This window comes from Chlorocebus sabaeus, chromosome 5 (genome assembly GCF_047675955.1).
Source record: "Chlorocebus sabaeus isolate Y175 chromosome 5, mChlSab1.0.hap1, whole genome shotgun sequence".
Lineage (NCBI taxonomy): Eukaryota > Metazoa > Chordata > Mammalia > Primates > Cercopithecidae > Chlorocebus > Chlorocebus sabaeus.
In genome coordinates, this window is record NC_132908.1 from 1,722,149 (window position 1) to 1,742,674 (window position 20,526).

General features: G+C 58.5%; 1 protein-coding gene across 3 annotated transcripts in view; it reads left to right on the top strand.

The window, feature by feature from the left end:
- MAPK8IP3 (mitogen-activated protein kinase 8 interacting protein 3) overlaps positions 1–20,526 on the top strand; it is a 62,079-nt gene that overhangs the window by 19,679 nt on the left and 21,874 nt on the right. For 2 of the 3 annotated variants that reach the window (XM_007981655.3, XM_007981665.3), the window contains exons 3-8: positions 2,246–2,316; positions 2,598–2,689; positions 13,805–13,946; positions 17,494–17,740; positions 18,599–18,701; positions 18,952–19,070. In XM_007981655.3, the coding sequence (XP_007979846.1) occupies positions 2,246–2,316; positions 2,598–2,689; positions 13,805–13,946; positions 17,494–17,740; positions 18,599–18,701; positions 18,952–19,070 (774 nt within the window). Of the gene's footprint in view, positions 1–2,245; positions 2,317–2,597; positions 2,690–13,801; positions 13,947–17,493; positions 17,741–18,598; positions 18,702–18,951; positions 19,071–20,526 lie in introns of all 3 variants that reach the window. The other variant, XM_007981646.3, reaches the window with a different exon arrangement.

Below are 20,526 nucleotides of genomic sequence, written 5' to 3' on the forward strand. Positions count from 1 at the left end.
CCATAATTACAGAGTCTCTCCTGGCCCCTCAGCTTTCAGTGCATTTCGTGTGTGGAACATTCTTACCTCTCTTCTTAGAAGGAGAAAAACATAAGCTCAAATTACAGGCAGGGCTGGGAACAGTGGTTCACACCTGTAACTTCCACACTTTGGGAGGCCGAGGTGGGAGGATCCCTTGAGCTCAAGAGTTCAAGACCAGCCTGGGCAACCTGGTGAAACCCTGTCTCTACAAAAAATACAAAAATTAGCCGGTCATGGTGACTCACAGACTTGTGGGCCCAGCTACTTGGGAGGCTGAGGTAGAGGATTGCTCAAACCCAGGAGGCAGAGGCTGCCGCAAGCCTTGATCATGCCACTGCACCCTAGCCTGGGTGACAGAGAGAGACCCTGTCTGAAAAAAAGGAAATCAAATGACAGGCTGAGGCCGTTCCCTGGGCCGGCACCAGGAGTAGGGGCCAGATGAGGGCAGAGAGCTGGCCCCGGGCTCCCTCCAGGTGGTGGCTGTGCTCTGCCCCAGCGGGAGCTCACAGGGAGGCTGCGGGGCTCTGATCCCACCCAGACAGGCAGCCCTTCCCACGGCCACAGCCGTTGCCAGGGTCAGCACAAACCTGGGATGGCTGATTGGCTTCCTCCTCCAGCAGCCAGTTACATGTGTATAGCATGCACTGTCTATAACTCATGTGCTGTGTGTGGCGTCTGTGAGTGTTGAGTGCTGTGTTTGTCCTCTGAGTTGTGTGCTGTGTGGAGCGTCTGTGTGTCGTGTGCTGTGTGTGGCATCTGTGTGTCGTGTGCTGTGTGCGGTGTCTGAGTTGTGTGCTGTGTGTGGCGTCTGAGTTGTGTGCTGTGTGTGGCATCTGTGTGTCGTGTGCTGTGTGCGGGTCTGTGAGTCGTGCACTGTGTGCAGCGTCTGAGTGTCTGTGTGCGGCGTTGTGTGCTATGTGCAGTGTCTGTGTGAGTCATGTGCTGTGTGTGGCGTCTGTGAGTGTCGTGTGCTTTGTGCAGCATCTGTGAGCTGTGTGTTATTTACTGTGTGTTAGTCACATTTGCTGTGTGCAGCATCTGTTAGTCACATGTGTGGGGTGTCGTGTCTGTAAGTCCTGTGTTGTGTGCGCTGTCTGTACGACGTGTGTCAGGTGTGGCATCTGTGAGTTATGCTGTTGGGTGCTGTGTCTAAGTCACGTGTGTCCGGTGTGATGTCTGTAAGCACCTCTGGCTCCTTAGGGAAGACCAGACTGACCACTTGGCGCTGATGCCTGTGCAGCTGCTCGGGATGGGATCCTCATGCTGGCAGCACAGCCTCCCTGGGTGACTGGTAGAGATGCAAGAGCCCAGCGTAGGCAGCCGCAGCCTCCAAGGATATGCCGGGCCAGCTAGCCCCCAGGCCACAGAGCAGGATGGCCAAAGTGAGATGCTGAACCACATAATCTGTGAAGTCATTTCCAAACAGACACCAGAAAGCCAGGGAGGATGGGAGGGCAGCACGCTGAGGACAGGGCACAAGCTGGTGGAGGACCTTACCATGTGCTTCCCGGGGCTGTCTCTCACCTCGCCACGCCAGCCCTCCCCATTGGTGTGCTGCGGACAGAGCTGAGGTTTGAACACAGCCGTGGAGGCGGCCATCAGGCCTGGGGCACGCTTGCTCCATCAGCGGGACATGGAGTGGGGTCCCCTGGGTGCGGATGCCCATCGGCCTGTCATGCTACTTCTGCATCTCTTGGGCAGAGCACATCTGGGGCCAGAGGGGACCATGTTGGTGTCACGGGGGGCCTCCCGTTTAAGGGAGACATGACTGTCAGCCCAGAAGGCTCACAGTCATGACTGGTCTCCCCAGCCCTTGGCATGTGTGCGGGACCCCACTGCTTGTTCTGCCAGGCGCGTCCCTTTGACTTGTCTTAGAGGTTACTCACTTCGAATCCCACCTCCTCCCACAAGCTTATTGTGCACCTGTTCCCGTGCCTGGCGTGCCTGGGTTTTGCCTGCATCTCAGGCTCCTGGCTGACTTTAGCACAGAGAGCGCCTGTGGGTTTCCCCACCCTCGTATTTAACTCCCAACAGAGCCAAGTGTTCTCCCATGGCACAGCGCACACACAGCAGCCCCCCAGACAGCTTTGTACTTACGAGGCTGCTGCTGGTTGCCCCAGGCCCCAGCCTTGTCCTGGAACCCTCTCCCTCCACGGTTACAACCCAGAGTTCAGGCCCATCGAGAAGCGGCTTGTGCGGCTCAGACAGTGATTGTGTTTTCCAGTTTCCCGGTTGGAGGAGCGGGAGTCGGAGATGAAGAAGGAGTATAATGCCCTACACCAGCGGCACACAGAGGTGGGTGCCCAGAGGCAGGCGCAGAGGTGAGGGTTCGAGAGAGGGCCGCGGCCTGACGCCTGCGACTCTTGTGGACCGTGGTTTTCTTCCCTAGCAGGTCCCTTTTCTAGCATTTGCTGCCAGGCTTGAAGGCTGTCAGCCTCAGGCTGGTTAGATTCCCCTCCAGGACGCTGTCTTGATTTCTGCCCCCACAGGGCAGCCGGAAAAGCCTCACAAGTTAGAGAGGGGAGGGAGAAAGCCCCCCCACGGCAGAGCTAATGCAGACGTTTCCCTCCTCGCAGATGATACAGACCTATGTGGAGCACATCGAGAGGTCCAAGATGCAGCAGGTCGGAGGAAACAGCCAGACCGAGAGCAGCCTGCCGGGGCGGAGGTATGCGGGGTGCGGGGGGCGGAGGTACGCAGGGCAGGCACGGGCCGGGGTCATGGTGCTTGTTATGGCCCGCGCTCTGGGCTCAGGATGACAGGGAGCGCTCTGGAGACCCAGGAGGAGGGAGCTGGTTGGAGCGTGGCTGAGCAGGGATGTGGGGGGGGGGCTGCCCTGGGCGATGGGCATGTGTGGAGCCCCTGTGTCCCTTCTGCTTGGTCCACAGTTCAGTCAGGGAGGCCCCGGGAAGCTTGCACACATTTAACCCTTACTATCCACAGATTCTGTGTTTGCAAATTTATCTACTCACTAAAATGTATCTGTGACCTCAGCCAGGCACAGTGACTTACGCCTGTAATCCTAGAACTTTGGGAGGCCAAGGCGGGAGGATTACTTGAGCCCAGGAGTTCGAGCTCAGCTTGGGCAACCAGTAAGATCTTGTCTTTTAAAAAAAACAGAAAATGTTTAAAAATTAACTAAGCATGGGGTGGCACTTCTAGGACATACTGCCTCAAATAACTGCCTGTAGTCGCAGCTACTCAGGAGGCCAAGAGATGAGCATAGCTTGAGTCCAGGGGCTGGAGGCTGCAGTGATCTACAGTCGCGCCTCTACACTCCCGCCTGGGTAGCAGAGTGAGCCCCTGTCTCTACAAAATAAAATAAGAAAATCATCTGCTCATGTGAAGTCAAAGAATAAACAACAAAAAAAGAGGCTGGCATGGTGGCTCACGCCTGTAATTCCAGCACTTTGGGAGGCCGAGGTGGGTAGATCACTTGAGGTCAGGAGCTCGAGACTAGCCTGACCGATGTGGTGAAACCCTGTCTCTATTAAAAATACAAAAATAGACTGGGCACAGTGACTCACACGTGTCATTCCAGCACTTTGGAAGGCTGAGGTGGGCAGATCATGAGATCAGGAGATCGAGACCATCCTGGCTAACACAGTGAAAGCCCGTCGCTACTAAAAATACAAAAAACTAGCCAGGAGTGGTGGCGGGCACCTGTAGTCCCAGCTACTCTGGAGACTGAGGCAGGAGAACCACTTAAACCTGGGAGGTAGAGGTTAGTGAGCCAAGATCGCGCCACTGCACTCCAGCCTGGGCAACAGAGCGAGACTCTGTCTCAAAAAAAAAAAAAAAATTCAGGGTGGGCGCAGTGGCTCACACCTGTAATCCCAACAGTTTGGAAGGTTGAGGCAGGCAGATCACTTGAGGTCAGGAGTTTGAGACCAGCCTGGCCAACATGGTGAAACCCCGTTCCTACTAAAAATACAAAAATTAGCCGGGTGTGGTGGTGCATGTCTGTAGTCCCAGCTACTCTGGAGGCTGACACAGGAGAATCACCTGAACCCGGGAGGCGGAGGTAGCAGCAAGCCAAGATCGCACCACCGCGCTCCAGCCTGGGTGCTAGAGTGAGACCTGATCTCAAAAAAGAAAGAAAGGGAATCAGTGCTCAGGCACTTCACAGTCCTTTGCAGACAGGCACACGGTGGAGAAATGGGAGTCCCTGCGCTGGCTCCCCACAGAGGTGGGACAAAGTGATGTTCTGCCTCCTATTCAGCTCCTGTCCGGATGCCTGGGGAGGAGACAGGAGGGCCAGACAGTGTCACGTGTCATGCATGAGGCCAGTGCTAGGGCCAGTTCCAGGGGGCTCCAAGCCCAGCTGTGACATCAGTTAGTGGGGTGGTCAGTCACCTATATTTCCAACCTGCTTTTCGCTTTTGTAAAATAAAGGAAATAGAACTGACCGGGATGCATTGCTTTGAGGACTTGAGGTCACAATCTTGTTACGCGTACCTGCATGTGTACATATTTCCCCTTGGGGCAATGGTTGTGTTTGCGGGACTTGCTGGAACCTCCTGCCTCAAATAACTGACTGTGTGGATGAGCCGGGAGCCTTGACCAGCCCTGTACTGAGTCTCATTCCTTCCACAGGGTGGGGATATCGGTGGGTTTCCAGGGCTCGGTGCTGCTTTTCCTCAGAGAGCGGGGGGAGCCTGCCCAGATTGGGTTCCTCTCCATTTTCTGTGCCCTTTGAGTCAGGAGAAAGCCGGGCTGCAGGCCCCAGGGAGCAGAGCATCAAAGATCTTGCCAGGGTATTGCCAGCTCCAGGGGACTGGCCACGGGAGACCAGAGACGCGACCTGGGCTGGGGAGGTTGTTGCTGTCATTCTGAGTCTAGCAGCGGGGAGCAGGGGCATGAAGTCTGAAGCCCGCATGCCACAGAGCTGGGGCAGCTGGAGGCGGGGAAGTCTGTTTCTGCCCCTGAGCCTCCCACAGGCAGGGCTGCGATGGCAAAATCCTCCCTCACACCCCATCAAGGCCTGGCCAGCAGCAAAAGCTGCTTCATGCCTGCCTGTTCTGGGGGTTACACCTGCAAACGAGAAGGGTCAGGACATCCAGCTTTGGGCTTCATGGGTCACGTTCTGGATGATGTAGGAGAAGCTGTAAGACTCTGCGTCTGAGTCTCTGGACGTGAGAGCACATGCATGGTGTGTGCGAAGGCCCAGCTGGCCAGGGGGTGCCGTGAAGCCTACAGCAGCGGGTCCTCAGGCAGCTGGAGGAGGGACCTGCAGTTGTCCTGTGATAAGCACTCGCCCTGAGAATGGGTGGCACCGGCCATCCGCCCACCCAGAGCACCGTGAGAACCACGCCGGGGCGTGCGGATGCCAGCTTGGCAGGCTGTGAAAGCCTTGCAGGTGTTTCCGTCAGATCCCAGAGTGGGGGATTCTCATTCACAGCTCCCGCCTCATGGCACACATGCTGGGACATCCTCACCTCTGGCTCTCAGCAGTTGGAAGAGGATTCCCAGCTAACTGGAATTAAAATCTAACCTGGACCCAGGATCTTCGTGTTGTTTTTGTGGGGAGCTGGGGGCAGAGGTGGGCAGTTCGGTCATCCCCCGGGAGCTGCAGCATTCCAGAACCTTCAGCTGCCTCCCTGCCAGCGCAGCCTCAGAGAGGAGCACCTCAGAGGCCGTGCCAGAGGGTGCATGGGCAAGAGGAGCCCAGTAACAGTGTGCCCAGTTCATCCCAGATCCCAGAGGTGTGACGTGTGAACTCAGGACGCCGGCCAAGAGCCCAGGTACCGAGTTGCAGTGGTCCCCACCCCAGGCCCACAGACCACCTGAGAGGTCCTGAGAGCCCCACGGCCACGTCAGCTTAGCCAAGAGCAGAGGCTGCCCCAGCTCCAGAGCCGCCTGACCCTGCCGTCGTCATGGGCCAGACCAGGCCCACCTGGAAGAGGCGCACAGCTGGGGGGCAAGGAGTACTTTGTCCTGCATGTTTCTCTCGTGTGAGGCAGAAGGTGGCCCGGGAACCTGCTGTCGAGGTGTCTCCGTGGGACCCAGGGCCCTGAGCTGCATCTGGGCTGGGCACTGCACCCGTCCCTCAGCTCCTCCTGGTGCTGAGAGTTCACGGGGAAGCCCCACAGTGGTGCACCTCGTCCTTGTCAGGGCCCCACTGCTGGGGTCCCCTGTGCAGCTCCATCACGGCTCCTGAAGGCTATGTCAGGGCTGCTGCGCTCCCTTTGGGGAACCAGACCGTGCCCTCTGGAAGAAGCCCCTCGATCATTTTGTACGAGATGGATCTGGGGCGCTCTCCTGTCAGTGCTGCCACAACCAAGTCCTTCTGCCTGACCTGGCCCCAGCCATTCACTTCCTCTGGGCACACGGGACTTTTGGCACCGGCCGTGGGGGCAACGCCAGCAGCAGTGGCTGTGTGGTAGGGGCCTTCCCTAGCCATGGACCCTAGAGGCCTCCATTTGTGAAACAGGAGCCCTGCACCTCTGCAGGAGAGGGAGGGGGTCTCTCATCCAGATTCACACCAAAGCTTTGGTTGCCATGACGGGATCCAGCCAGAAGGCACCTGCAGTGGGGTCTGAGCGGCTGCATCGCTCTGGGCCCTGGACCTCCTTGCCAGATCTCCACAGCATGTGAGAAGATGTTGGCCCCGCGGGAAGAAGGGGCTGGGGCTGGCGGCCCAGTCTCCCTGAGCGTACTGTGGCCCTGAGAGGAGCATGCTCCGTGGGGGCAACAGGAGGAGCAGGGCTGTGGCTGGGCTGCCCCTGCCTCCCTCCCTGGCCAGCAGTGGTGCTGAGCTGTGTTACCAGCGCACGGAATCGGTCACGCCTGCTATTGCAGTGGTAGCATCAAGAGCCACCTCTGGGCTCGTGTGTCCCCTGCCTCCCCAGGCTGAGACTGGCCGGGAAGGAGAGGGTGGGGCTCACGTGCTGTCTGCCACCTGCCTGCAGATGTGGATGGCAGCCGCATCCTCACACCTCTGAAGGCATGAGCCGGCCGAAGGAGGAAGGCACAGCCCCTCCCCTATCCCGAGTGCTTGCCTTTGTGGGGTCAGGGGCGCTGGGACAGGCCTTGGGGATCTGTGCTGTTGCTGGGCAGTTGAGCTGGAAGGAGCCCGTCCCTGTCAGACACCTGCTTTCTCTCCTTTGGTGTGGACTCTGACTTGCCACAACCTTTGGTCCCTTGGGGGACACATATTTGAGTCAGTCCCATCTGCTCAGCCAAAACCCCTTGGCTCGCCATGAGGGCGCCGTCCATCCTCAGTGCTGAGTGCCATCCCTCCTGACCTAGACGGACATTTTCCTTCACGCCTGGCGTGGCTTCCTGAATGTGTGTCTGGAATATACTCGGTGTTAAGTGCAAACACCAGGCAGTGTTCTCGGACCACTGCCGCAGAGGGCTTGCGGACAGGAGTGTGTGTGTCTCTGTAGCCTCGTGTGTGCTGTCACCGCATGCCACGTGTACACGTGTGCCGGGCGCTGTCTCGAGACATTCGCACAGCGCACTGCACTGGGGACACGTGGCACTGACTGAACTGCCACACAGCCCCGTTCCAGGGCCTCTTGTCAAAGCCAAGCGGGCTCGTGTGTCACTTGTCTGTCCCTCGTGGGTGCCTGTGTGTGGCTTCTGTCTCATCGGGGCATGGCGGCCCTGCATGCCTTGCATCACCACATGCTGGCAGTCCGTGTGAGCGTCCGTGTGTGTGAGCATCCGTGTGAGCGTCCGTGTGAGCGTCCGTGTGAGCGTCCGTGTGTGTGAGCATCCGTGTGAGCGTCCGTGTGAGCGTCCGTGTGTGTGAGCGTCCGTGTGAGCGTCCGTGTGAGTATCCGTGTGTGTGAGCGTCCGTGTGTGTGAGCGTCCGTGTGAGCGTCCGTGTGTGTGAGCGTCCGTGTGAGCGTCCGTGTGAGCGTCCGTGTGTGTGAGCGTCCGTGTGAGCGTCCGTGTGAGTGTCCGTGTGTGTGAGTGTCCGCGTGAGCGTCCGTGTGAGCGTCCATGTGAGCGTCCGTGTGAGCGTCCGTGTGTGTGAGCGTCCACGTGAGCGTCTGCGTGAGCGTCCGTGTGAGCGTCCGCGTGAGTGTCCATGTGAGCGTGTGAGCGTCCGTGTGAGCATCCGTGTGAGCGTCCGTGTGAGCGTCCGTGTGAGCGTGTGAGCGTCCGTGTGAGTGTCCGTGTGAGCGTCCGTGTGAGCGTCTGTGTGAGCGTGTGAGCATCGTGTGAGCGTCCGTGTGTGTGAGCGTCCGTGTGAGCGTCCCTGTGAGCATCTCTGTGAGCGTGTGAGCGTCCATGTGAGCGTCCGTGTGAGCGTCCGTGTGTCCGTGTGAGCATCTGTGTGAGCGTCCGTGTGAGCGTCCCTGTGAGCATCTCTGTGAGCGTGTGAGCGTCCGTGTGAGCGTCTGTGTGAGCGTCCGTGTGAGCGTCCGTGTGAGCGTCCGTGTGAGCGTGTGAGTGTCCGTGTGAGCGTCCGTGTGAGCGTCCATGTGAGCCTCCGTGTGAGCGAGCGTGTGAGCGTGTGAGCGTCCGTGTGAGCGTCCGTGTGAGCGTCCGTGTGAGCATGTGAGTGTCCGTGTGAGCATCCGTGTGAGCGTCTGTGTGAGCGTGTGAGCATCGTGTGAGCGTCCGTGTGTGTGAGCGTCCGTGTGAGTGTCCCTGTGAGCATCTCTGTGAGCGTGTGAGCGTCCATGTGAGCGTCCGTGTGAGCGTCCGTGTGAGTGTCCGTGTGAGCATCTGTGTGAGCGTCCGTGTGAGCGTCCCTGTGAGCATCTCTGTGAGCGTGTGAGCGTCTGTGTGAGCGTCCGTGTGAGCGTCCGTGTGAGCGTCCCTGTGAGCATCTCTGTGAGCGTGTGAGCGGCTGTGTGAGCGTCCGTGTGAGCGTGTGAGTGTCCGTGTGAGCATCCATGTGAGTGTGAGTGTCCGTGTGAGCGTCCCTGTGAGCATCTCTGTGAGCGTGTGAGCGTCTGTGTGAGCGTCCATGTGAGCATCCGTGTGAGCGTGAGTGTCCGTGTGAGCATCTGTGTGAGCGTCCGTGTGAGCATCTCTGTGAGCGTGTGAGCATCTGTGTGAGCGTCCGTGTGAGCATCCGTGTGAGCGTCCATGTGAGCGTGTGACCATCCGTGTTGAGCATCCATGTGACCATCCGTATGAGCATCCGTGTGAGCGTCCGTGTGAGCATCCATGTGAGCGTGTGAACGTCCATGTGAGCGTCCATGTGACCCTCCGTGTGAGCATCCATGTGAGCGTCCATGTGAGCGTCCATGTGACCCTCCGTGTGAGCGTCCATGTGAGCATCCATGTGAGCATGTGAGCGTCCATGTGAGCGTCCATGTGACCCTCCGTGTGAGCGTCCATGTGAGCATCCATGTGAGCATGTGAGCGTCCATGTGAGCGTCCATGTGAGTGTCCGTGTGAGCGTCCGTGTGAGCATGTGACTGTCCGTGTGAGCATCCGTGTGTCTGTGTGAGCATGTGAGCATCTGTGGCAGCATCCGTGGGAGCATCTATGTGAGTGTGGGAGCGTCCATGTGACCGTGTGAGCATCCATATAAGCGTTTGACCGTCCGTGTGAGCATCCGTGTGAGTGTGTGAACATCCGTGTGACTGTCTGTGTGAGCGTGTGACCGTCCGTGTTGAGCATCCGTGTGACCGTCCATGTGAGCATCTCTGTGGGCATGTGACTGTGTGAGCGTCTGTGTGAGCATCCATGTGAGTGTGTGAGCATCTGTGTGAGCGTCTGCATGAGTGTCCGTGTGAGTGTCCATGTGAGCATGTGACTGTCCATGTGAGCATCCGTGTGAGCGTCCGTGTGAGCATGTGAGCGTCCGTGTGAGCATGTGAGCATCCGTGGGAGCATCCGTGGGAGCATCCATGTGAGTGTCTGTGTGAGCGTCCATGGGAGTATCCGTGGGAGCATCCATGTGAGCGTGTGACCGTCTGTGTGTGTGACCGTCCATGTGAGCATCCATGTGAGCATGTGACCGTCCATGTGAGTGTCCGTGAGAGCATCCATGTGAGCGTGGGAGTGTCCATGTGAGCGTCCATGTGAGCGTGTGACTGTCTGTGTGTGTGACCATCCATGTGAGCATCCATGTGAGCATGTGACCGTCCATATGACCGTCCATGTGAGCGTGTGACCATCTGTGTGACCGTCCATGTGAGCATCTGTGTGACCGTCCGTGTGAGTGTCCATGTGAGCGTCCTTGTGAGCGTGTGACCGTCTGTATGACCGTCTATGTGACCATGTAAGCATATGACCATCCGTGTGACCGTCCATGTGAGCGTCTGTGTGACCATCCATGTGAGCGTCCATGTGAGCATCCTTGTGAGCGTGTGACCGTCTGTGTGAGCGTCCATGTGACCATCTGTGTGACCATCTAAGTGTGTGACCATCCGTGTGAGCATCCAAGTGAGCGTGTGACCGTCTGTATGACCGTCTATGTGACCATGTAAGCATATGACCATCCGTGTGACCGTCCATGTGAGCGTCTGTGTGACCATCCATGTGAGCGTGTGACTGTCCGTGTAAGCATGTGACCATCCGTGTGAGCGTGTGACTATCCATGTGACCATGTGACCGTCCATGTGAGCATCCATGTGTGTGTATGACCATCCATGCGAGCGTCCCTGTGACCATCCATGTGAGCATGTGAGTATCCAAGCATGTGACTGTGTGAGCATGTGACCATTCATGTGACCATGTGAGTGTCCGTGTAAGCATGTGACCATCCATGTAAGCGTCCATGTGACTGACTGTATGACCGTCCATGTGACCATGTGACCATCCATGTAAGCATCCATGTGAGCATCTATGTGAGCGTCTCACCATATGTGTGACCGTCCACGTGACCATCTGTGTGAGCGTGTGACCGTGTGAGCATCCATGTGACCGTCCATGTGACTGTCCATGCGAGCGTGACCATCTGTGTGTGAGCATCCGTGTGACTATCCGTGTGACCATCCGTGTGAGTGTGTGTCTGTGTGACCGTCCATGTGAGCATCCATGTGAACGTCCAAGTGAGCATCCATGTGACTGTGTGAGCATGTGAACATCTGTGTAAGTGTGTAACCGTCTGTGTGTCTGTACGACCATCCATGTGACTGTCCATGTGAGCGTAACCATCCGTGTGAGCATCTGTGTGTGTGACCGTCCATGTGAGCATGTGACCGTCTGTGTGAGCGTGTGACCGTGTGAGCATCCATGTGAGCGTCCATGTGACCATCTGTGTGACCATCCGTGTGAGCGTCCGTGTGAGCGTTCGTGTGAGCGCGTGACCATCCGTTTGAGCGTCTGTGTGACCATCCATGCGAGCGTGTGCACACGCTGCTGCCCACGCCCTCTAACGCCTGTCTCCTTATCATCACATGCTGACCGTCTGTGTGACCGTCTGTGCAAGCGTGCGACCGTCCATGTGAGCGTGTGCGCACGCTGCTGCCACACCCTCTAACGCCTGTCTCCTTGTCTCGCCCTCTGTGCTGTCGCTGCCGTGTGCTGCCGTGTCTGTCGCTGCCCTGCAGTCCTCGCCAGTCGTGGAGGAAAAGGTAAAACCCATGAGGTGTGTCTACTGTGGTGCTGGGGACCAAACAGCGGGCACATTAGGGCGTCAGTTATCAGCCGAAGATGGCTGCTTGGTCTGCTGTGAGGTGTTTCCTGTGGCAGATGTGAGAGGTCAGAAAGGCCGCCTGGCCGTGTTCATGAGACTGACACTGAGAAGGTGACAACCGCTGGGTCCCCTGCACAGCCACGCAGCCGGGCAGCGCTGCCCTCCCCGCCGTCTATGCTCTGCCCTCGCTCCACAAGTACCACCTTAGTCACAGACAAAGGCACAGCGCCGACTCCTGCTAAGGAGGGGCGTGGGTCAGGTGGGGCTGGTGCTGACTCGGGGGGCGACGGGCCAAGGAAGGCCCCCCTCTGCATCAGTCTGACCTGGACTCGTTGCCCAGCTCCCTCACTCACCAGCCTGTGTCAGAGCCAGCAGCACACCCATGATCCCAAGGGCAGCGTGATCCCCGAGGGTGGCGTGACCCCTGGGGCGGTGGTCTCTGAACCAGAGAGCATCTGCATCCCCTGAGGGAGCCGCGAGGGCAAATCGGGGTACGGGGTTAGTCGGCAAATGCTCACGAGCCTGAGGCCAGGGCCTGGGGGCCAGTGGGGAAAAGCAAAGGAAAGAGCGAAGGCAGCTCCTGATCCTGGGTGATTTCCATCAGAGGCGGTGGCCTGGCTGAGCTGCAGCCCGTCGTGGAGCTGTGTGGTTGGGAGAGCCGTACGTGCATTCCTTTGGCCTCCTGGGAGGCCAGAGGTCCCTCTGTCCCTGCTGTCCCCTGTAGCATCTGGAGACAGCTGGGACCACATCGGTTTCAGTCTAGGGACTGAAACGTGTCTGATGGTATCAGGACTGGGCCTCAGGAGAGGCGCTCCCCGCACCAGCGTTGGGAGCCCAGTGGAAGTGGGGCCAGGAGGCCCCTGGCGCAGACAGGGCGGTTGAGGCCCAGCCTCCCACTGGGTTCATGCTCCCAGGGCCTGGTGGCTGGTTGCCTTCACGGTGGCCAGGCAACCTCATGGCTGTTGCCAGAACAGCTTGAGTGCCATGGACCAGCGGCCAAGATGACACAGCCCGGTCCCAGCTGGCCCTGGGACCCTTGTGCTACAGGATACGGTGTAGTCCTGAACATAACAGACCAGGCGGCCAGTCCCCAGAGCTGTATGCACCCCACAAGGAGAGACACCTTCCCACGGTCATTCTTCGGAGCTCCCAGTCAGCAGCGCCTGCTGTGCTCCCCGGTTGCCATCTGCATCCTCCAAGCATGGCCAGAGCGGGTTCCTTGGACCCCTGAGGAAGCTCCCTTCCCGCCCACAGCCTCAGGACTGAGATGTAAGCAGCAGAGGCTGTGGTGCCAGCAGACTATATTCTTGTCCTGAATAGCCCTGAGCAGTGTGGGCTCCAGCGTCGGACTGCGTGGCCTGCCCCCCAAGACCTGAGGAGGTGGGGAGTCGGCCTGGCCTCTGGGACCTCTGGGCTGTTGACTGGAAGCCTCCCGTGGAGGAGGACATGAAGGGAGACCTTGGGCTCCATCCCCGCTCTTGCTTACGGCCCACAGGAGGTCATCCCTAGGGACTGAGCCCACAGCAGGGGGCACCGAGCACTGTCCTGACACCTCCAGCTCCCAGACGCTCCTACTGTCTTGCCAGGCTGTCCAAGGCCAGGCAGTCCCAGGGTCCGTCTTCAGGCTCGGGGCTCCCTGACAGCAGAGGATGTGTGGGGAGGGAGAAGACGCCCCTCCGGCTCCAGGTCCAGCAGAGGTGTCAGGGCCAGTCCTTACTCTGCACGTGTCGTGTTCACAGATATTTTGCAGTGAGGCAGCCTCACGAACAGTAGCAATGAGGATGGCAGGAGGGGCCAAGGAGCACGGCACAGGGGCAGGAAGGCTGGATTCCCTCTGCTGGTGCCGGGGGCAGAGGCAGGGCCGGCGGTAACACCACAGGGAGGCAGGGCTGGGCGCGCAGGAGACCACGGTCCACAAAGGCATTGTTCATGGTGGCCGCGCGGCGCTGACTGTGATGCCAAGTCCCGCAGCCGGCCCTGCTGTGGGGCTTCTCAGCACACCCGGCTTGTGTCCGTTTAAAATTGAACTTAATAAAAATGAGAAACTGCAGCATCATGGGAGGGGAAACCCCACGTAGGATCGTAACTGAGTAGATGCTCGAGCTGGGCTGTGGGCTGGTGTGGAGCGGCCCTGTCACTCAAGGCCTGCTTGCCCTGGGAGGGCTTGGGTTCTCTTCACGGCCACCCTCTAACCATCACTTCCTCTCCTCTCGCCCCCCATTTCAGCAGGAAGGAGCGCCCCACCTCCCTGAACGTGTTCCCCCTGGCTGACGGCACGGTACGTGCACAGATGGGGGGCAAGCTCGTGCCTGCGGGGGACCACTGGCACCTGAGTGACCTCGGCCAGCTGCAGTCCAGCTCCAGCTACCAGGTTTTGTAGCCGTGCCGTGAAGTGAGAGGCTCCTCCCTGTTGCCGGTGCTCGCCGTTCACTGGGGCGGGAGCCCCGTCTGCAGGCAGCCCTTCGCCACTCTCTCTGGGCCACTTGTCCTCTCCCTGCATGTGTGGCAGGATGGAGAAACCCAGCCAGGGTGTCAGGGGCTCAGGCTGCCCTGCAGGCCCTGTACGGCTGTGGCTGCTCCGTGCGGCCTCACATCGGCACCTGCTAGTCCAGGCTAGACCTCCCTGCCCTTGGATTGACTACTCTGTAGCCAGGAGTGTCCAGGGCCTGTCAGGATTGAGCTTAGTGACCCTCTCTCAAACCACACCCCCACGTAAAGCCTCACCCTCACCCGGGCTCCAGCCAGACACGGCCTGCCCCTGAGAGCCGCGCCTCTGCTCTCGGAGGAGCGCCAGTGTCTAGAGTGCGGGGTTTGCCCTCCACTGGCAGAAAGGTGAAGAGAAAGCTCCTTCTCTCTGGGCCCCTCCCTGCCTGTCGCTGGTAACACTTCGTGGGTCCTGGGTTTGAGAAGGCAGAGCCCCGCCCCAGCAGGTACTCACAGCCAGCCAGTGAGTGCACCTCAGAGCGCAGGGGCCCACAGCCAGGCCACTCATTCAGGGCCCCTGGTCGCTTACCGCTGGTTTTGGCCTGTGAGCTCACTGGCCTCAGTGCCAGGTAAAGATGGCCACCTTCCGGGGAAGAGGGGTTGCCTGGGTCTGGTGGATTTCCCACAGGGGCTGTTGGAGGATGTCCACAGAGACAGAGCCCCTGGACCTGTGGGCTGGGTTGGGCTGGTGGATGTGGGGTCTGGGACTTCTCCAGAAGCTTCCTGCAGCACGCTTTGCTGACTATCATTCCACCCCTGAGTGTCCATCGTGCCTGTGGGGGCTGCTGCAGGCTCCTGCTCCGTCAGCCCACATGCTGTTGTGCTGCTCTGGGAGCGAGCTCCCCCATGGCATCTGGGACGCTCGTCCCCCAGCACACTCCCCTGTCCTCCCCATGCTCAGGGCTGGAGAGAGGGCGGTGGGGCTGCAGGCTCCCCGGGCCTTCTGGGCCCAGCCCTGCCACCTGGGCCCACCTCCTCTCACTCTCTGGCCCACACTCCCCGGGACCTACCTGGGAGCTGGGACCTGCCCATAGGCATCTGAAGACACGTCAGCCTCAGCCTGGGGGAGCCCTTGCTTGACGCTCTCTGGCCTCTGGGCTGTCTTCTCAGGCCCGCTCTGGGCCCGCTCTTCTTCTCATGTTGTCTTTCCTTTCACCTCCTGCATTGTCTGAGATCGTCTCTCTCTTCATAAATTGTAGTGTTTTATGTTTTCGTTCATAGGTGTGTTTTATTTGATTTTTCTTTATTTTAAATTATTACATTTAAGTTCTTTTTATTTTATGCTCTAGGTTTTGAGGTTTTCTAATTTCTTAATTTTTTTGTTGTTTTTTGTTTTGTTTTGTTTTTGTTTTTATGTACTGTATTTTCAGTGTTTTAACCAAACAGTTGTGGCTACTCATGGTGAGGAATGACCGCTAAGAGTTTGGGTTCTTTCAATGCATTTGGAGGTCACTGCTACACGTTGATGTTTAGGAGGTTGAGAGGTTTGCCTTTAGGTAAGTTGTGGCCAGGGGGAGTGTCCCATGGGTAAGTGGTGGCCCCATAGGGTGACAGAGAGCTAGGGGCACCTAGGGGAGGCGCAGTCAGACTGCAGAATTCCCCACAGCCACCATGAGGGTCAGGAACAGGCCGGGGATCCGGCTGCGGAGGAAGGCAGCCCAGAAGTGTTTGTCTGATGTGCACAGCTACGCCCTGCCTGGCCACATGGGGTTCCCTATTTTCTCTCTGCCGGGTGGTGGCAGAGTCCAGTAGGACACCAGGTGCCTGTGACGCATTGGGTAGACAGGTTCTTTGAGAACGTCAGCGCAGACTCTTGTGTGAGCGGTACTCGCTTCCTCCAGCATGGGGGTGACATGAAGAGCAAGGGTTTTCTTCTCACACGGGGCCTAGCAGCAGAGCCACAGCTCATCTCGGACCTTTCCACAAAGCCGCTCCAGGAGGCGGGCTGCGCCCGTGTGAGGGCTCTCCCTCGGCACTGCTCACCTTTTGGAGCTGGACGCGTATGGCCCTGGGCCGCTGGGACACAGTGGGTGTGGAGCATCATCCCTGGCTTCCACCTACGAATGCAGGAGCACCCCCTTCATGTGTGACCACAGAAATGTCTCTGGACTTTGCAAGCGTCCCCTCAGGGCAGTCAGCCCGATTGAGAATGGCTACTATAGAGGAAAGTGTGTCATTTTGAGATTCCTTCTAGAAAAACTTAGGAGCCTGGTAGGTGAAGCAGAAATCTGTCCTCTGAGCGAGTGACTGTGTCTGGTACAGAGAGGCCCTGTGCCCTGAGCCTGGCGGTGACCAGAGAGGCCGGGCAGAGGCAGAGGTCAGGACTGGCCGTGACTTCTGGAAGTCCCGTCTGCCCTGGTCACTTAAAGGCCGGTATAAGTCAGCTGTGGAGAGGGCTAGACACCCCCTCGTCAGCCCCTCCCTGGGTGAGATCCTCAGCATTAGAGTCCCCCGTGGTGCGCCCTCTGAGAAACCACGGGACCCTCCCCCCGAGCAGCTGCCTGGGACACACACAGTAGCCACCAGGGTGCCTCTGAGGCCTTGCCTCTTCGTGTACCTTAAGGAGGGCCAGGGGCCATGGGCAAGCTCTGCATGGGGGGTGATCAGGTCAGCTAAGAGGAGAACGTTGGGGGCTCTTTTTCTTGGGCTGGTTCAGTATCTTTGTTAGGAAAGAGCATCGGAAAGAATGTTTGTTCGCATTCCGTGTTCATCACGTAGAATGTGCTGCTCCCTAACGAGCTTCCTGAGGTAGATAGCTGGTTGCAGTTTCTCATAATCTGGGCTGCCCCCACCCCCCAGAATATCTTGGTGGCGTGCCGTTCTGTGAGAAGGGGACTGCGGTTTCTTTGCGCTTGCGCTGGTGTTCAGGGCTGAGCTCTGGTCCAGTCAAGCCGCAGGGTCAGCACCTTATGGTCATTCCCTGGCCCTGACCTGAGCCCGGGGAGGAACATGGGGCAGGCGCAGGTGGGCCCAGCCTCGAGCTCTTCAGCACAGCGATGGTGACCGGGCAGCGGTGGCGGCCTGACCAACCCTTCTTGGGTCCCGTCAGAGCCCTCTGCACTGCCTGGGCTAGACTTGTTTCTGAGCTTCCACAAGCTACAGGGGGCTGCCGCTGTATCCCCGGCAAGGCGCTGGCCTATTACAAGCAATTGTCCTGGGGAGGGCGCCAGTGGAAAGCCCCGTTCCAAGCCATTTCAGGAGGGTGGCACTGCTTCTGAGGAGCCAGAGGCAGCAGCCGGATGAGCAGAGCCACTCAGGAGTGGTGAGGCCCAGAAGGGTTAGCCTGGCGGGTGGCAGAGGAGCTCTGGCCCGCAGGGTGTTGAGCGAAGCAAAGTGCAAGGCATTGGTGCGCGGGGCCTCAGGCAGCCACGCCAGAGCCGCAGGCCAGGGGCCCACGCTGACTCGCTCTCCCTCCTCCCTGTGTTTGGCCCTAGTGTCCTCAGGATGAAATGTCCGAGTCAGGCCAGTCCTCAGCGGCCGCCACACCCAGCACCACAGGCACCAAGTCCAACACGCCCACATCCTCTGTGCCCTCGGCCGCCGTCACACCCCTCAACGAGAGCCTGCAGCCCCTGGGGGACTATGGCGTGGGCTCCAAGAGCAGCAAGCGTGCCCGGGAGAAGCGCGACAGCCGCAACATGGAAGTCCAGGTCACCCAGGAGATGCGCAACGTCAGCATAGGTGGGCGCCCACTTGCGGGGCTCTGGGCTCCCTCGGGCAGGAGGCAGGGCTTGATTTGGGTAGATGTGAAACAAACGCGCGAGGCGGCCAATGCAGGCAGCAGAGACGTGTTCCCCACCGCCCGGAGACTGGGCTCCAAGACCAAGGTGCTTGCAGGGTGGGTTCCTCCTGCGGCCACTCCTTGGCTTGTAGACACCACCTTCTCCCTGTGTCCTCAGCGGTCATGCCCTGGGTGTGTCTGTGTCCTCATCTGCAATTCCTATAAGGACACAACCCCATTGGATTAGAGCCACCACGTGACCACATTTTACCATAATCACCTCTTGAAAGGCCCGGCCTCTAAATACAGTTATGCTAGGGGTTATCTATCAACATATGAATTTGGGGAGACACAACTAAGGTAGTAGCCTGCGTCGCCCTACAGCACACTGCCCCACTAACCAACCTGCGTCACCCCACGGCACACAGCCCAGTAATGGAAAGAGAAGAGGGGAATGAGGGCTGAGAGGAGGTCCAGCCACTGACTTGCTTGGACGTGGGATCTCTGGGGACTGGGCTTACTGCTGACACTGCCATGCAGAGAGGCTGCTGCAACCCACCCCCCTCCAGCCCCCGCCTCAGATGCCCACTGTGCTGGGGTTCGACCTCTGCCCAGCCAGCCCAGGAGGAGCCGTTTGCTGATCATCCCCACCTGGCGGGTGGTGGTCCAGCTCCAGCCCACCAGACTCAGGTTCCAAGGGGAGCCATGAGCAGGGCTGAGGCTGCCAGACCCTCTCCTGACCCCAGGTGCCCCTGTGCTCTGCCCTAGGCATGGGCAGCCCCTCTCCTGACCCCAGGTGCTCCTGTGCTCTCCCCTAGGCATGGGCAGCAGTGACGAGTGGTCTGATGTTCAGGACATTATTGACTCCACTCCAGAGCTGGACATGTGTCCAGAGACCCGCCTGGACCGCACAGGAAGCAGGTACTGGCTCAGCCCAGGCTCTGGGGTCCTGGGGGCTCAGTATTTATCAGTGTCTTTGGTGAAGGCTCCCTCTGCCACCATTGGGAGAACCATCAAGGCTGTGGCCTACCACCTCCTCTCCACGCCTGGCCTGCACGGCAGTGTGGGCATTCAGTGGCCACGGTGGGAGGTGTTGGAAGAGTCTGCAGACGCAACCACTCCGGGCTACCCACTGACTCTGCTCTCTGTCCCAACCTGTACATCCCAACAGCCCAACCCAGGGCATCGTGAACAAAGCTTTTGGCATCAACACTGACTCCCTGTACCACGAGCTGTCGACAGCAGGGTCAGAGGTCATCGGGGATGTGGACGAAGGGGCTGACCTCCTTGGTAAGTGCAAGCCCCCGCCGCGCCTGCACAGTTCTGGGGCTTTCTGCTGTTGGTTTTGTTGGTAATGAAAGGAAAGTCCTCTGTCAGCTGTGAGCTAGGAACCTTTTTTTTCCAGCTTTATTGAGTTATATTTCATAGGTAATTGTCCCTCCATCTCCACAGGGGATTGGTTTCTGGACTGCCCCAAGGATACCCAAATCTGAGGCTTCTCAGGTCCCTGCTGTGGCGTGGTGCAGTGTTTGTGCTCTCCCGTGTGCTCTAAGTCAGCTCTAGGTTGTGTTGTAGATGCTATGTAAGTAGTTGCTGTTATGCTGTGTTGTTTAGGAAATAATGACAGGAAAGAAGTGTACACATCCGTACAGACACGGCCACTGCAGGCCTGTACATTTTCCATGAGGCTGCCTGAACCCACAGATGCGGAACTCGTGGGCATCAAGCGTTGACTGTATCATCAAATTCACCCCCTTCAAGTGCACGGTTCAGTGGTTTATAGCATACTCACAGGTGGTGCGGCCACCCACACTCTCTTAGTTTAGAATGTTCCGCCATCCCAAAAAGAAACCCATGTCTGTTAGCCTCGCCCCGTCTTACGCACACACCCTCAGGGCTGTCGACTTTCCAGGAGGTTGGGAGGGTGCCCGCTTGCCTGCTCCGTGCCTGTTAGCCTCGCCACACGCTCTCGGACCATCGACTTTGGAGGAGGTTGGGAGGGTGCCCACCTGCCCACTCCTCTGCAGACGGCCCTGGCTTCACCTCGGCACCACAGATCTACACCGGACCCTCTGTGCCTAGGTCTGTGGTGGCTGCAAACATCAGGACCTGCTTCCTGCCAGCACATGTAGTCTCCTGTGCTGGCAGCGTCTGCTGGCAGCTGGGCACTGGCCATGTGGCTCTGAGCCCCAGGCCTTCAGGCATGGCAGGTGGGCAGTAGGACAGCCCAGTCTGTCCCCTTGCACGCGTCAGGGTCCGGACCTTTCACCATGGCCTTGCTTCCCCCAGCCCGCGGGGTGAGAAGCTCCTGGATCCTAGGCTGCCTCCCGGTGTACTCCTGAGCTGTTTGTCTTATCTGGGGCAGGGGGACCCCCAGGGAGCAGAGTAATGTGGGGTAATGAGCACCAGCAGGGCCTCAGCCTGACAGGGAGGCCTGTCTCAGCCTGACTTGAGTCAGAAAGTGCCTCAGTAGAGGCCACGTATAACTAACATCATATTTACCATCTTAACCGAGTGGAAATGTTCAGTTCAGTGGTGCTGGGCACACTGGACTCGATGGTGAAAGGTAGAATGCTCCCCTGAGACCAGAAAGAAGGCGAGGGGCGCGCTTGGTGCTGTGAATTTTCTATGGAACTTTTCTCGTGTTGCAAAAATATGTATAAAAAATCCAAAGGAGATTAATCTTCAGAAAAATTCTGCTAAATAGGGGTAATCTCTTTTAATATTTTGATATCCTTCCACTCTA